The 16,928-nt window shown below is 40.0% G+C and overlaps 1 protein-coding gene across 4 annotated transcripts in view; it reads right to left on the bottom strand.

Annotated features, from left to right (window-relative positions):
- CEP192 (centrosomal protein 192) overlaps positions 1 to 16,021 on the bottom strand; it is a 65,380-nt gene extending 49,359 nt beyond the window's left edge. For 2 of the 4 annotated variants that reach the window (XM_030496786.1, XM_030496810.2), the window contains exons 1-13: positions 15,968 to 16,021; positions 14,914 to 15,148; positions 13,753 to 13,875; positions 11,873 to 12,021; positions 10,290 to 10,336; positions 8,703 to 8,832; positions 7,593 to 7,747; positions 5,323 to 5,463; positions 4,710 to 5,046; positions 4,186 to 4,326; positions 1,709 to 1,773; positions 1,436 to 1,627; positions 391 to 514 (exon numbers count right to left, since the gene is read on the bottom strand). In XM_030496786.1, coding sequence (XP_030352646.1) covers positions 391 to 514; positions 1,436 to 1,627; positions 1,709 to 1,773; positions 4,186 to 4,326; positions 4,710 to 5,046; positions 5,323 to 5,463; positions 7,593 to 7,747; positions 8,703 to 8,832; positions 10,290 to 10,336; positions 11,873 to 12,021; positions 13,753 to 13,875; positions 14,914 to 15,083 — 1,774 coding nt within the window. In that variant the 5' untranslated portion in view covers positions 15,084 to 15,148; positions 15,968 to 16,021. Of the gene's footprint in view, positions 1 to 390; positions 515 to 1,435; positions 1,628 to 1,708; positions 1,774 to 4,185; positions 4,327 to 4,709; positions 5,047 to 5,322; positions 5,464 to 7,592; positions 7,748 to 8,702; positions 8,833 to 10,289; positions 10,337 to 11,872; positions 12,022 to 13,752; positions 13,876 to 14,913; positions 15,172 to 15,650; positions 15,672 to 15,967 lie in introns of those variants that run through there. The other 2 variants (XM_030496801.2, XM_030496794.2) reach the window with 2 other exon arrangements.
- Positions 16,022 to 16,928: the final 907 nt, after the last annotated feature.

Raw genomic sequence — 16,928 nt, 5'->3', positions numbered from 1 at the left:
TTGGGTTTTTGGGTTTGAGGGGTTTTTCGGGGGGTTTTTTTTGGTGGTAGTGGTGGTTAGGTTTTGGTATCACATTGATACAGCTTTTTCAACAGAAAAACTCTGAACAGACTTTAAATTATTACAAGACATTCTAGTATTTATCCAGTGTCTAGAAATGCTAAAATATCCAAGATAATTCAGGGTAGTACTTGATACTTGATTAGGTCCTGTGTTTTTCTGGGGGAAGGGGTGGGGGAGGTGCTCACAGCAAAAAAGATATTTGGTGAATGAAAACCAGAGTCTTTCTATCACACATTACTCTTCATAGTCTTTAATAGCTATATACAGGTAATTTTTAACTACTGTTATAACCAAAATCTAGGGCTGACCGTTCTGCTCTTCAATTACCTTGAAACACCTCAGACAATTGTGAAATCTCTCGGCCGAAGTCACCTCCTGATGAATCAGACTGCCTTAGCAAAGCAACAGGTTGCCTTTTTTTCGGAGATGTAATATAGTAACCAAAAGATGGCTGTGGGAAAAAAAAATTATCCAGGAATACAACATGAGTAAATTTAATCATTAATAAACAGGCTCAGTGGGCTTGCAAAGCAGTTTCAGCCACAGTTGGAGTTTGGCTATCACACCACTAAGAAATAACATGTGCCTCTTAGCACTGCCAATGCCTAATTCAAATACATACACTTCTAATATATACATAAACTAACTTATTTATGCCAGTCAGACAAAAGAAAGTAGATATGTTCTCATCGTGTCTGCCTGGAGGCATGCTCTGCCACTCGGCCTCTGAATGCGCCAGGACAGAACACGTCCACTCTACGAATTCACCAGGACACGACTGAATTACACATGCATGTTTGACTTCTTCCTCCCAATGTACACACTTCCTCACTTTTTGTTTTCTTGTCTGCAACGCAGATGATATACTGTTTATCAACAGCAGAAAAGAGACAGGTATCAAACAGATGCAAGAAGCATACAGAAGTATATCAGTAAGTTAAGAGACTAGATGATTATATATTTACTGAAGTTGGGTGTTTGCCTAAACAGCACATCAACTATCAATAGCCATTCAAAGATACCCTCACTGTTCAAATACCCATCTGAGCAGCATTTCATTCAACTATTAAGTGGATCATTTGCTTGGACCTCCAATGTGCACCTTGTGTATGTGGTACTGTCACTCTGACCAATTGGTAAAGATCAAGATACATCAATAACACCAGCCAGCTCTTCACATCAGAAGTTCCAAGTAGGAAAGAAAAGTCAACCCAGACCTGTCACACATAAAGAATTTCCTTTGCAAGTGAACTTAGAAAAGTATTTCTCAGAAAGAATTACTTACAATATATAAAAAACTAAACAAAACCAAAGTAGTGCTAACTGTTGTTGTTCTTGTCCTTTCATTGTGTCTTAATATTAAGATACATACCCGTTTCACATCACTGCCTCCACCAAGACAACCAAGAGCTTCAGATCTCTGACCAAAGAACTCCCCCAAAGACAATCGTAAATAACTGGCATCTTTATCAAGATCAGAATTTCTCAGCAGAATGCAGCTATTGGCCGATTTCCATGAAGCATCTGCTAATTCGGATGCATTTAGAATGTCTCCTTTTCCCCCCTGCAGACAAAGAGATTTCAGAAGTTGTAACTTACACAGAAATTAGAGAACTACTCTGTTTACACCGAGATCATTAGTTACCTGCACAAGTTTGTGTGCTTTCTCAAATTCTTCCTCGTCTTGTGCAATCATAGCAGCTGCTTCAGCTTAAAGCACAAGAGAACATGTATTAAAATAAGGCATAAGTTGTTACGTGCTGTCATTATTATTTTGCATCATTAAACTATACTTTGAGGGACAGATATTGCAATATCTAATTCTATGTCTGAGACAGTTTAGGACACAAAAGGAGTTATTCCATCCCATTATGGTTAAAAATGTTCATATGAAATTAGTTTTGAAAGAGTACTCCCTGGATCTTTAGGAGCCAAAGTAAAATCATTTAGCTAACTAACTTAGTGGCATATAAAGAAAGTATCCTACAGCCTTAACTCCAAACCAAACTATAACTTTTCATAAATTATGCTACCTATACAAGCTACAATTGACCATCACATGGCTACTTCCAAAGAAACTTTTACTACATTCAATTTTGGAATTTTCATGAAGGTGGTACCTGTGAATTGGAGCAAAAGAAAGACTGGTTTGTACCAGTTCATGAAATACCTGTGCAAATTAACAGGCCAAATAAATCAATACTCCTTTTAAATTCAAACACCATTTACAGAACAATGAACACTTAAAAATCTCTTTGCCAAAATTATGTGAAAAACTGATCAAGAGATACTGCTCTACCACCTTATTTCAATGTTAATGGATCATTAAGCTCATCAAAACTTATGAAATATGTGGCCTTATACACACAGTATCCCTAGCCATAGAGGGCACAGGGCAAATGGAGGAGCAAGTCAAGAATGGACAATAATACAGCTGTTGTCCACAAAATTACTTACGGGAAGTCGCAATGCACGCTCTGAGGAAAGACACAGAGTTGGAATACATCTTTAATGAGCAATCCAACTGCATTTCTTAAAGTAAACCTAGCACTATCAATAACACATTGCTATATCCAGTTGAACTCTAAAGTCAGTATCAGTTCTTACTTAAACTTGTGTAAGCCATACAGCTCTCTGAAGACTTCCTGAAGCACCAAACTGTCAAGTGAGCAATCCTGCACTATTCTATACAAGAACACACTGTGCGCACAGTTTGCTGACAGAGACAGACATGTCATAAACGAGACTCAGAAGCATCAGATGTAACATTTCCTTTCTGTCCCTACAAATAAAATCTCTCAGCTGTCAAGCATCACACTTGAGCATTGCAGACAGACAGGCAAACTAGCAGCCAGAAAAATGCTAACCACACTGAGTCTGGAAGCACATATCTCCTACCGTGTGAAGAGGTAAGTCAATCAGCTCAAAAGCAGAACTGCTTTTAAAACCCACCAGGTTGGAACAAGCTAAACAGTCTTAGAAAAATTTACAACAGTCAAATATTCTAATTACTTAACAACCTGAGCCTGAGATGCTGGCAAGTGTCTGCCAGATCCTGGCTTTTGAAAAATAATGGAGGAGCTCTGCTTTACTGACATGGTAGATAGGGAAGTTTCTACCAACTTGGATCACATTTGCTTGTTCCAGCAGAAAACCACTACAGTGCCGAAAAACATTTCAACCCATCAACCCTGGGTGCTTACTCATTCAAAATAAACAACTCTATACAGCAACATATACAGCATTCTCTTTGAAAGAAAGAAGAACCTTGAGCGGACTGTGGATGTCTTTAGATTACATTAGCCTATCCATATATATATATCAACTTCAGGAACTAGCAGAGTCTACGGGAAATACTGTCACACACACTGCTTGAATCTGTCTAGTAAAACAGATGACCAGATGATATTCTGGTGCTAAGGAATTGATTTGTTTACAGCACTACGCACATATTATCCAAGCCTGTATGACATACAGCCTCATGAAGATCAGTCCGAGATAGCTTAAGGAAAATACGCAACTTTTAAGTAAACAGAGGTTCAAAAAGGCCTGGAATTTGTGAGAAGTTGAGTCCCATAAAGCCTCTTTATAAGCTCCAACATTTTTCAGTACCATTTTTCAGCATCAAGACATTCCCAAGGGCTTCTCAAAAAACCACCAGCTAGTGAATTCAGCAGCTCTTTTCACATTCTAGTTGATTTTGTAGTAATTTCTTATTTACAATTATTTCCTGTCTTGTAAACATCACGGAAGACAGAATGACTATTGTTTTCTCTTCTTGAAAGGATAACAATGATTAAAGTCCAAAGGAAAAATTGTGGAAATGACAGCTACAGGATTTACTTTTGCTCATACAATAGGCACCAGTGACACATGTTAGAATGCTTTTTGAAACAAAACAAAACACGGGAACATGGGAAGAGTAGGAAACTTGGAAGGAAGCTATAAACCATAACTAATGATGATATCAACTATCAACATCAGCTTTCAAATAACTTGTAGTACCTAAAGCCTGGAGGCTTTGGAACACCAAATACTGATTTGTAGAAGTGAAAAAAATAAAGTTTACTTAACACTATTACACATAACAACAACTAACTAAAAAGGAAAAAGATCACATACATCCAGTAATGAACTCCTCATTTACTTTATCATCTTCAGACAGATTTAACTCTTGTTCTTCAACAAATGAAGTGTAATACGCAAGATCAGTCACCCATTTGCCTTCTTCATTTTGATAGACAATGCTGTGTGGTACATCATCTGAAAGATACAGCAAATGCCACATTGTGGATTACAATTAAAAGAAATATGGCAAAGTCTTAAGTTTAGATTAAGGCATTCACTTGCCAGAAGTCAGCACCAAGTTAAAAAGAACAACAACAAAACACATAGCTCAAGTTGCTGCAACTGCAAACTTAAACTAGTTCCATCATCAAATGAATAACAACAGTTAAGTGCAATATAAAACAGTCAGTATTTTTTAAATAAAAACAAGTCAAAATTTTCAGGCTCCATTAGTTTTTACTACCATCTTGCACAACTAAAGAAAAATGCATAGCTTAGGGTTTTATTTCTTCTTCTTCTATGCAATGAAGTCTGGTCACAATTATATAGATTTTAAGTAGATATCTAAAACAACCAACCTTTGTCTGCTGTAGCTAAACTTATGTTCTCACAGCTGTCTGCAGTTGGAGACAGGTAAGTATCAGGAAGACCAACTTCACATTCAGTTGCATCTGTCTGAGGTGCTTTTGCACTAGGAACCTCAGGAGTGGTATAGTGCCCCAAAAATCCTCTTGATGTGTGTAGTACTTCAGCATCAGAAGCAGCAGCCTGACACTGAGAGGACTGTATTTCTTGCTTTGGAAGGACATCTGAGACATCGGCTTTATGACTGTCCTTGCACTGAAGATAAAGTGAATCTAATTGCAACTCAGCAGCAGCACGGGGTTCTAGCACATCTCCAGGAGTCACGGAATTCTTCGAAAACAATGATCATTTGAGAAGTGTCAGAAGTGCAGTTGTTAACTGTTTATGCTAACAGTTGTAGGTATAAAATAGTCCAAGTTAACTGTTTGAAAAATATTTCTAAAAAATATATATAAAATATACATATATAAAACCAAGGTGGTATTATTAATTTTTTAAAAGAAAGGTTGTTAGTTCAACCTCTAACGAGTTCTCAAACACAATCTTCTACTACAATCTTACTCTGTATGACAAACAGAAATTCAAATGACAGTTTCCATCACATACCAGTTGCCGTACTGCTTTGGGCAGCATTTCTCTTTGTACAGGACATCCAGTTATCCCTTGATTTTGAGAATCTTCATCACTAGCATTTCCAGAGTCTACTCTTGTCATAGCCTGGTAAGTGTCAGGAACCTGAAAGTTCTCCTTTAAGTCACACGAGAACAAATATAAGGAAAAAAAGTTACACTACAGTTGTTTTTACAATGTTAAAAAAACTCTCTAGAAAAGAGATTATCATCATTTGTTTGCTCAGGTGCCACTGCCAGAGGCATGTCTAGCTGCTAGCACCACCACCAAGGACAACAGCTCCCAGCTATGCCAATCCGTGCATATATCTGCCTCCAAGAGCACACATAGCAAGAAGATGAAGATCTCTTCTTACTCCTATCACATCCTTTCATTCCCTTTAACAAGGGCACCATGCTACTCCTCCTCCTCTTCTGGTTGATGACTCCGAATTCTACTCAATACCTCTTGTACCTACCCCACTGCCATGGCCACAATGGCCAGGAAGCAGGGACATCTGGCGCAAACAGAGAAGACCTGAGATTAGAGAGTAGAACTGCGTTATTCTCACTCTTCAACAACCACCTATTCATTTCTTCACATATAGCCACAGATCAGCAACCAGACTACTTTTACAAGGTTAACATATCACTTCCCACAGCTTGGGAACTCTGATGTCAGTTGGGAATTTTTGGAAATTTCAAAAGCTACAGTTGATTTAACTAAGTCAATCACACTTCCCCATTCTGGTCAAGCTGACACACTGACCAATTAAAGAGCATTATTTACTCTCCTGGAAAAAGGAGTCTCTATGATGCTATATACTCAATAAAACCTTGGACCTTGCTATGCAAAGTAATAAACCAGTGACCAAAAAGATCATATAAACTAGTTGTATCACAGAAGGGCCAGCATGTAACCTTAATAGTTATAGAAACAGAAAATAAAACAGAATCAGCTACAGTTAAAAATTGTAACTCTAATAAGGAATAGCAACAAGGTGAACTAGTGAAAGTAGTTTTGTCACAGAACCATCACGCTAAAATTAAGCAATTCCTATACAGACAATAGACCCATCTCCTGGATATTACAAGTAACAAATGAGGTTAAAAGACAGCCTTAGTTTCAGTTTAGCTGACCAAATTACTGGAGCTGGGTGGGACAGGATAAAGCAAGCATTTTATGAGTATAAGCTTTTTTATGGAGATTTATCTTTCACCAAAAATTCTCTGCACTCAGAAGCTGGTAACCAAAATGAAAATGATGCCATCACAAACCAATGGTAGCCATAGAGGCTTCTGCTTAGTTACCAATGATATAATTTCCCCTAGTGGACTTGGAAGGATCCCAAATGCTTATCTACAAACATTTTATCATCTCTGACACTAAAATCCATCACTTAGAGGAAGCTTAGAGGGAAAGCAAGGTGTACATGAAACAATCATACTTTAAAGCATTCAAGAGAATGCCTCAGAGATACACTAAATTCAGACAAGCACAAACAATCCAAAATTCCAAAAACAATTTCTACTTTTCTAATAAGGATCAAGAAATGCAGTATTACATAGTCCAGCAGAAAAAGTCCATCTTAAGGCAAGACTTCTAGTGCTATGTTAATTACAGGATTTCTCTGAGGCAAGTCTCCATCATCCCACAGAAGGGACAGAAATCCTGTCTGAGGGTTTAGGATTTTTTTCCCCTCTTTGCAAGATCAAACAACAGAATTGACTGCACAAAGACCTCTACCAGAGCTGCTTAACAGGAGAAAGGAGAAAGCTATGCACAGGACAGAGGAATGTGAGGAGCAAAGTTAGACAGGGGTGGAAGACCTTTGAATAAATAAGACACCATAACAGGAAACTCTTCAGCTTTGCTGCAAACCTTCCTGACTAATGTCTGTTAGGACAGCCAGCTACTTGCCTAATTCCACCCTCTCTCATAAACAGCAAGACCTACTGTAACAAGCAGATGAATCAGCTGCTAGCTCTGCACGCCAAGGAAGAGGAAAATAAATACAAAAATAGCTCCCTAGATTCTTTCCTTTTCTTTCCTTTTTTTTTATTTTGTTCCCCTCCCCAGGGAAAACCTTGCAGAGGGAACTGAAAGTCAGAAGCTCATTCAAACAGCTTTGTTTCTGGTTTAGACCTGTATTTGCTAACTTCAAAATTAAAAATAATCCTTTGCTGTATGTGTTACCTGTTGGACAGTATTTGGGTTTGTTAATTGCCACTGTGCATGCTGAGCTTTGAACTTTACTTTAAACCTACTTGAAGTGAGCCATTTTCAGAAAGCTTCAGTGCTGTACAGCATTCTGAGAGTTTCTGTATGTCAGTGTCTCCTCTTGCCATTTCTGGTTGCATCAACTGCTCAAAGTAGGCTTCTAGTTGGTTATCAAAGAACTCTTCATCATCAATGTCATCATCTATTGAAAGAGAAGGAAATATCCTATGCACCTTTCACAGACATTTTATATCACCTGACATACTATTGAAGCAACTCCATAATTTTTAATACACTGAGTCTCACAACACACTCATACAGTCAGAGCAGAAATATCCTGGGTTTCAGTTAAAAATAATTGTGTCACAGAAACATGTAATTGTCTTGCTCCATGACTAGTGACATACAGCAAAACAAGATGACTATACACTAGCATTTTAACTCCCAGTAACTCTACTTGAATTCAGGGCTGCTTGATCTCAAGACAGCAGTAAACCTATTTATCACTCTGCCCTCCTCATTCTTGGCGCATCTGAGAACATACCCTGTCATCCTTCAGGTTATGTGCAAAGTCAAGTGCATTAATAAAGAAGAGCATGTTTGTCCTTCAGCAGCAGCCACTGAAAGGGCAGAGAAATTTCAAAACTCTTGTTTAGATACACAGAACTCAAGCTCTCACTTTTATCCCTGAGCATAAACTAGACTTTCAACTTGGGTGTCACCTGCATGTGTGGCATCTAAAGAGAGCTGAACTGAAGCTCAAGTAAAAGTTAATTCTAAGTGCATGTACATGTTTTTTACCACAGGAGTTTCTCTCTATTAACCCAAACTGAAACTGTAGCTAGCGTTACCACTTTATTAAACCAATGCCCACATTTCTACCTGTATTTTTGATTCACAGTAACTGAGGATGGACGTTTATTTTAGATTGAACTTCCAAATGTGATCTTCTCTGACAAATCCCATAGCCACCTACTCCTATTATAATTTTAAAACAGCTAGTTGCCCAGTGAAAAGTTTTCTTTAATATTCCTAATACTAGTTTCTGATCAAGCATAATCCTCTATTAAATACTTCAGTAAAACAATACCTTCAGTACACAATACCATTGAGCCAGAATTCTAGACTCAACTACCCAGAGCTATAAATACACTTACCAGTGGAATCTTCTGAGCTTCCAAAAGATGTGAGTTTCTCATTTTCCAAAAAACTTGAAAGGCTATTGCTAAGGTGATCACTTGAGATTTCACCTTCCATCAGTTTTTCAGAAGTTTCAGGTGGATCAACCTGTGAAAAGCATCCATACAGAAACGTTTCCAGGAGTTACTAGCTATTGTATAAATTCAGTTAGTAATAATTTATAAGGTTAATAATATTCCAAAACACTCCCCCACCACTTTCCCCCCCACTCACATTCATCCCAGGAAACATTCTAGATCCAGTGGACTTTGCCTGCTACCTTCCAGAATGGGAATAGGAAGAAATACAGGGATCATACAGGATAAAGAGGGGAAAAGCATCCCAATGACGCCAAACTTAAAAGACCTCAAAAACCCAGTACTGAACCACTGCATTAAAGAGTTTACTCTCGAAAAAATTGCTCCCCTCTTTATTAAGTTGCAATCCCAACCTGAAAGTACAGACAAGTCTCAATACTTTCCTGTGCTGTTAAAACAGTGCTGCTTCAAATGAGCATACTAAATTACTTAGAAACTAGTGTTTCAGCTGAATCTAGCTAACTGTAAATATTTTATCTTTTATATACCTGAATGATTTTCAAAACAGCACAACATAATGTCTGTTTTGGATTTAGTCTCACATTCTTTGCAATAAACAACTCATCTTTGACAGAGAACAAAAAAGTTCAGAAAGTAAAGAATTTGAGAGGAACTTGAATTATGGTTTTCAGATGACAGCCTGTGAGCATTCAACTGCAACTCACCAACCACTGTGACCCCTAGAAAAATCAAATGGAATAAAACTAAATCAATTTAGTAAATACCAGCTGACACATTAAGGAGTATGTATCGCACAGCATCCGGCTACAGCCTGATGCATATCTTCTATAAGTGCCATGAGATCTCCAATTCCTGTCTGCCTTGTACCTGTGCCCATAATTGTCAGCTTCTCTAACATAGTAGATGAAACCAGCCAAAGCATAGGCCTACCTGCCAATACCTGTAGCTGTTTGCTAGCTGTGGGATAAACACACACACACAATACACAGAGACAGCAGAAAGACAGTGTTGTTATGAACGGTGTAGTTTTTAATGCTGAGGACACTGAAGTCACCTGAACTGATACGCCTCAAACTAATTAACAGGTACAGGGGCAAGTCAAACCAGGTTGACGTTGTCTACTTGAGTTTCCAAAATCATTCCAAACAGTTCCACAGCAGGCTTTTCGCTAGACTAAACTACAATGGGGATTAAATGCAAGGTCCTTACACTGATAAAGGATTACAAGACAGCAGAGGCTAGAAGCAAACAACAGTTTTCACAACTGAGAAAGATTAGGTGGAGTCATGCTCCCATGGTACTAATTATGTTAAATGATCTGCAAAAAGGAGGCAAAGGGAGGCATGATACATTCAGCATTCTAGCACTGTTACAAATTTAAGGGATACACGACATAAGACAGTAAACACTCTTCAATTCCCTCCCTCTTCCTCTCGCAGAATTAAGTCGATTACATTATTAATATTAGAAAACCTTTAATTTCACTGTATTTAGAAAAGCTCTCACCTTGTTATTCTTATTGTCTGGAAGGAAGCATATTCCAGCTGACAGATCTGAAACAAAAGAATGTGGTGTAAGCAGTATTTCATTATGTTCTTATGTTATACTACTAAGTGCTAACTATTCTAGAAGACAGTACACCAAATCTCTTGAAGGTCTTGGCCTACACCATAAAAATAGCCTGAAAACATACACATTAGCACAACACCAAAATTTACATGTTCTTATAACAGTGATCTAAAGCATCTGGGAGTAATTAAAAAGGCAGGGCTACATCAGGACTAGAACTGTAAAAATTATGAAAGACAATAACTGCCTTAGGAATTTCTATAAGGCAGTGCAGAGAAGGAAGGAGTCCCAGGTTGAACTAGCAGAGGTAGCAATAAGTGTTCTCTTCCACTGTTTCACTTCATTTACCGGGCCAATTCTTTTTTTTGATAACTTGTAAGCAGCTTCCACTCACCTTTGTGTTATAACCACCCATAATCCATCTGCAAGTCCCACAAGACAGAACATTTTAAGCATGCACATACAGATTTTAGCAAAAAAGGCTCCTAATTTTTAAGTAATAGATGGGAATAAAAGGCAATTTCCAAACTAGAACTCTAAACATTAAATAAACAGCAAGTTAGATCAACTAAATAAAATCGGGCACTCTCAAGTCACAAACAAGGCAATCACAAACACTGGGCAGACTGTTTTCCGAAGCATCATGATTTTTGTTGCTGTAGTTACTACCACTTCTTCAGGACTACCATAATAAGTGACTGAATTCACACGTCACTGTTAGAACTGTATTTTATAAGGGCCCACTTATTTTACAAACCATAGTACTTTCCAAGTGAACACGTTCTCTATTATATTATTAATATACTCACCTCATGAAAACCTACACAAATATTCAAATAAAGCTTAGAAAAGGGTAATGACTAAAAGTGTATATTTACTAAGTATATTTACTGAATTTTAAGGAACATGCAGAATTTAATCACAGGACTGTCATTAGCAAAAAAACCCAAACAAGTTTAATATCAATATCTACACTTATAAAGTAAGTTAGAGAATATTATATTGCTTCCAATAGTCTATGCTTCAAAAAACAGTTTTCACAGCAAGCATTCCAAACTTTTTCATGCATCATGTCACTAGGAAAGGATGTTTCTAGCTTCTACAGCTGCAGTTAAAAATCTACTACAGGTTGGAATAGGGCAAGAAAAGAGACAGTTAAAATATAATCTCATAGACCTACTCCTGCTGAAAGATAAGGGGTAGAAAATAACTTACACATTTCCCACAAGTAAAGTTGCTGAAATTAATTCAGATTCCTACTTGCATTCTAGTTAGGGTATTTTATAGCAAACACTATTTTCACCAGCTTCTTGTCTAGCTTTGTACTTTGGGTACAAAGTTTGGGAAGAAATCTAAGAACTCAAGGTCAACCACAAGCTTTCTCTGTTTTCAGTTTGTTCAACTCAAAGAGATTCTTTTTCAAAACCCATTGAGACTATTCCAGGAAACAGTGAACAGGTCAAGAGAAGATACCTATAGCATAAAAAGCAAATTACACGATTTTTCTCAAATTTTAATACCTTTCAATCGCGGCAACACCTCAAGTGAAACATCTTGACTGCGATTCAAATGCTCAATGACATTCTGATCTTGCTCTCCGTATATTGAGTGAGATTTTTTCAAATCAACAGAAGCTGGCTGAGGTTCCTTAACTTGTGTAGCAATTTCCCTAGAAAGACAATTATGTCAAAGAAAAATCACTCAGTGAGATATATAGATCAACATTAGCATACAGCATCTCTAGATATAAAGATCTGGTAAATTCTCCAATTTAATAGGCTTTGTATCTAGGAATTCAGCTGTTCCCATTAATAAAGATTCTACAGACCTCTTACCTGTCATTTTACAATAAAGGAATAAATATCAATATTACAAGGGCTTCACTTTCACAATCTAAAGTGTGAAACAAAAAAGGAAATTTAGTGTAACATATGCCTCTCTACTTTTTCTGTTTGTTCCTTTCCTTTTCATTTCTGCAAAGAGATGGAAAAGTGTCAGGGGAAAAGGGTCTATTCCGGTTGAGTTCCATAATCCATTTGAGAACAAGTCAGACCCTGGACAAGATTTTCATAAGTCCACAATACCAGCACACTTTTTATAACATTAAATGAGAGACTAAATAATAAAGAAGACGATTTACTGAAATCACATATAGTTCTGTTAAATAACAGCTTTTATAATTCTGTGAGAAAGTTTTTTCACTTCTGGTTTCATGGGACTGTCCACTTATCATGGGACAGATAAGCTTATCATGCAAGATCTTAAAATTTCTATGCTGAGGGAACCATACTTTTGCTTTAATATTTTAGATCATAGAATGGTTTGGGTTGGAAAGGACCTTAAGATCATCTAGTTCCAAACCCCCTGTCACGGGCAGGGATGCCTCACACTAGACCATGTCTCCCAAGGCTCTGTCCAACCCAGCCTTGAACACTGCCAACATCTGAAATTCTAAAGTGCAATTATTCCATGTTTTGGTTTGATTTTTTTTTCACTTGAGTACAATCAAGACATTGACTCCCCCTCTGAAATCTCACATTCTTTGTTTCTACAGGACCTACTGCCTACAGTACAATTTTATCAGTGAGAAAGACACACATTGCATCTTCTGTCACAACAACAGGAACAAATTTGACCTTGGTTAGAATAACCTACGCAACAGCTTCCAACACTTCCACCATTTAGTAATGCTCTCTAAACTATTTCACTAACACTAGTTATTTGCTAGGAAATAGCAAGCACCAAAGCTACAAGGAAGGTATATTTAATAGGAATTGATGTTCCTTTCAGCATGCAAACTACATAATACTTACTCAGAACAGATTTAAATCAGTGCAAACTATTATTCACACATATGACATGAACAGAACCATCAGCATAATTCTACATTATGTAATGTAAACTAGGTAAAGACAAGCCAGATTCAAGTAAGTCAATTCATCATGCTTTGGAAATTTTTAATTAGTGTGACAACAAAACAAATCATCATAGTTAAAAAAACAAACAAACAAACAAAAAAAGTCACTTCTAAAGATTCATTCCTGTCATTTCCATGAAGCCAAATCAGTCGATTAAACTGCAGTACAGTGTTCATGTAGGGCTGTGCAGGTCAAGAGGTAGCACTGCACAGGATGCTTCCACACAGCCTGCCACTATCCCTCTTCAGAAGTCATGGAGGAGCTGGTTTAGTACAAAAAGCTGCCCAAGCTGCCAAACACTGTAAGCTAATAGGTTAATACACAGCTGAGCTCTCCAGTTACTGCATCAAAAGGCCAATAGAAGCTGCTGCTGAAGCGGGCAATTAAATTCTGATGTATTCCATAATTAGCTTATAGTCATATAAATCACATACTAGTATGTGCATTTCAGAAGAGAATTAGATTTTAACTATCTCACTTACGTGTCATCACGAAAGCTGAGGGCAAATCTCCCCATTGGCTCAGGATCTGACTGACTACTGTGAGGAGATCCTGATGGTGGTGACTGTTTCCTTTCTAAATAGGATGCAGAGATATCCGAAAGCCTGTAAAGGTGGGGAGGAAAAACACACAGCAGAATCATTTTAGTATGCACTGCTCCTGTTATCCAAAGAACTGGGGAAAAAACAAACAAACAAACATATTGACAACCACTCATCTCCTGTAAGTACAATTATTTGGATATTTTAGCATTTTCTAGACAATCTGTATTTACAGGTACAAATATGTACCCAGAATGACTCTCTCCAGTCTCCTGTGGAAAGGAGAATGATCCTCTCTTCAGTTTTCCTTCTTTAGAGAAATAACACATTATCATTTTTAGTGGCTAGTGCTATCCCATTTAGAACACATGCTTCTGGAAAGACAGGGTACAAAAGTCTGATTTTAGTTCTTGTTAAGTCATAGGACAGCATTTAAATGAGCAAAGGCTTCTAATTGTTACTCTTTGCTCTACTCCTTGCTGAAAAGTCATTAGGTATTGTGTTAAACTTTAAGTCATATCCATAACACTAGTTCTTACACTACCCTTTTCTCAAATGAGCCAGATTCAGGTAAACTAAAGAGTTAATAGAGTTAAGACAGCACACATGTAAAAACTACATTATTCTCTATATAACTTCAAACTTGAGCATACTAAGCTGAAGAGTCCAGTAAAAAGAAACCTGACTGTTATCTTATCAGTCCAGAAACTAAGTTACTCTTTTAGAGGGCAATTTAATTAAAGTATTTTATGGGTTATTAATTTAATGCAGATTTTTCACTGCTAATACACTCAATCCTATGTTTGCTGATTAGTATGCTACTGATTAGTAAATAGTTTTATCATCTACCGAATACTCTATCAGAATTTTTTCTCTCCAGAGTTAAATCATAGAACAGTTTGGGTTGGAAGGGACCTTCAAGATCATCTAGTTCCAAGCCCCTTGCCATGGGCAGGGACACCTTCCACTAGACCAGGTTGCTCCAAGCCCCGTCCAGCCTGGCCTTGAACACTGCCAGGGATGGGGCAGCCACAGCTTCATGTTTCAAACCAGTCAACCGGTTTTTTTATATTATTAATCGATATTAACCGACAGCCTCACCTGTTGTCGCAGCCTGTTTTACTCCTGGCAACAGTTGAAGCTGCAACAGGTAAGCCAGGGTTTGAGGAAATAGTAACATTTTCAAGAATGACACTTGCACTGCTATTTAGTGAATGTCCCAAGAAGCTTGGAAATGTCTCATCGGCAATATTTCTGAAGTTTTCCATCATCCTGCACAAAGTTGCTTAAAATAGCACTCTGCCTGGCAACATGATCAGCCCTGGTCCAGCAGCATCTGAAAGAAGGAACAAAACAACTGTACAGTTACACAAGCCACAGTAATGCTGTCAAAAATATGTTATTTATACATCTCAGCCAACGGTCTTGGGCAATCACCGCACTTTATCCACAAACGTGCTTACAAATCACTTCCAGTCCTCTCCCACCAAGCCTTTTGGGGGGTACAGAGTTTTATAACTTCCTTGGACTTTCTAAAAGGAGCAGCACTCCTGCAAGTTAAAGAGTACCGACGCTCCAAGTCGTGCCAACCTATATTTAGCCTGTAAAGCTGCTCGGATCGACACAGCCTTCCTGCCTTTCCACAGCACCGACCACCTGGGCAGCTGCACGCTCCGTGACGCGATCACCTCGGGCCGCCCCTTGGCAGGCGGCAGCGCAACGCTACCGATCTCAACACGGAAGGCCCGGGCCCTCCCCCCGCCTCAGCGCTCCCTTCAGGCACCACGACCACCCCCACTACCACCCGCCGCGGCCCGGGAGCGCCACAACAGCTCCACCTGAGAGCCGAGGGGTGGGTGGTGCCGCCGTCACCAGTCTCCGCCGGGAAGGAGCGCGGCTCGACGCCAAGGGCCCGTTCCCGCCGCGCCGCGTTCCCGTCCCCGCGTCCCGCCGCCACCCGCCTGAGGGGGCGGCACCGCGGCCCAACCGCCACAACTTCAAACCGCCGCTCCCTCCTCTCCCGCACGCGCCGTCCCGCTCCCGCCTTCCACTCCCGCTCCGCCTGCCCTACCCTGCCCCGCCCCGCCTTGCCTTGCCCCGCGCAGCGCCCCCCAGCGGGCGGGCGGGCGGGCTGGCGATCCCTGCACCCGCTCACCTGCCGTTCGGCAGCAACAGCAGCACGCGCGCGCGTCCGCTCCCCACCCCGGGCCTCGGACCCACCCCCGGCGCGGGGCGCGTGCGCAGCACCGCCACTCACCTCCCCGAAACTTTCCCGCCACTCCCTCCCTCCTTCCTTCCCGCCGGCTGAGCCCCGCCCCCAGCCAATGGGCGAGCCCCAACCACAGGCGGCGATAGGCCGTTGGGCGGACAAGGAGACAGACGAGAGAGGGGGATGGTGATTGATCGAGGGTCGCGCGGCTCCGCCCAGCCCTGCCCCCCCAGCCGTGCGCTGCCGGCCGTTGGGCGGGAGGCTGAGGAGGGGCGGGGGTTGCCTCGGGCAGCGGCAGCGCTGCGGTGACGCCCGACGGGGCGCGCTGCCGGAGGGGGCTGTTACCTCAGGTGTTCGCTGACAGAGCGGCGAGGTTCGGATCCCCGTGGCGGTGAGTAACTCAGGGTCTTACAGGGGAGCTGCGGCCACTGAGGTGTGCTGCCGGTGACGGCTGACCGGCTGCCCCGGGTCAGGGCGTAGCCGTCTAAAACAGAAGTAAATCTGACTAAAGCTGGTTTTTAATTTATTTATTATTTATGTGACAGGGGCTGTTTATATCACTGGCTGTTTTCTATCGTATTGTTGCGATATGAGTCACTTAGATGAGGTTGAGCAACATACGGTTTATGTCAAGTACATGGAAAAATATTATTTCAGTTTTGAGGCATAAATGTGGTGTTTTAAGTCCAGGATGAGAAGATGCCTTCCAAACATATGTGTGTGTGTGCATGACCACTTCAAAAGACCTGAATCAAATTCAGTGTTACTCCAGGACGTTTTTACAGTGCACTTCTCCAGCTGTGTTCCTGGTATGGAGATTGCAAAAGGCTCGAATGAGAGTGTAAAGTCACACATTCGATGCCATCAGAACTTCATACTGTGTTCAAATATATTCAAAACAAACAAA

Source organism: Strigops habroptila, chromosome 1 (assembly GCF_004027225.2).
Source record: "Strigops habroptila isolate Jane chromosome 1, bStrHab1.2.pri, whole genome shotgun sequence".
Taxonomy (NCBI): Eukaryota; Metazoa; Chordata; class Aves; order Psittaciformes; family Psittacidae; genus Strigops; species Strigops habroptila.
This window is presented reverse-complemented; position numbering and strand designations above follow the sequence as displayed.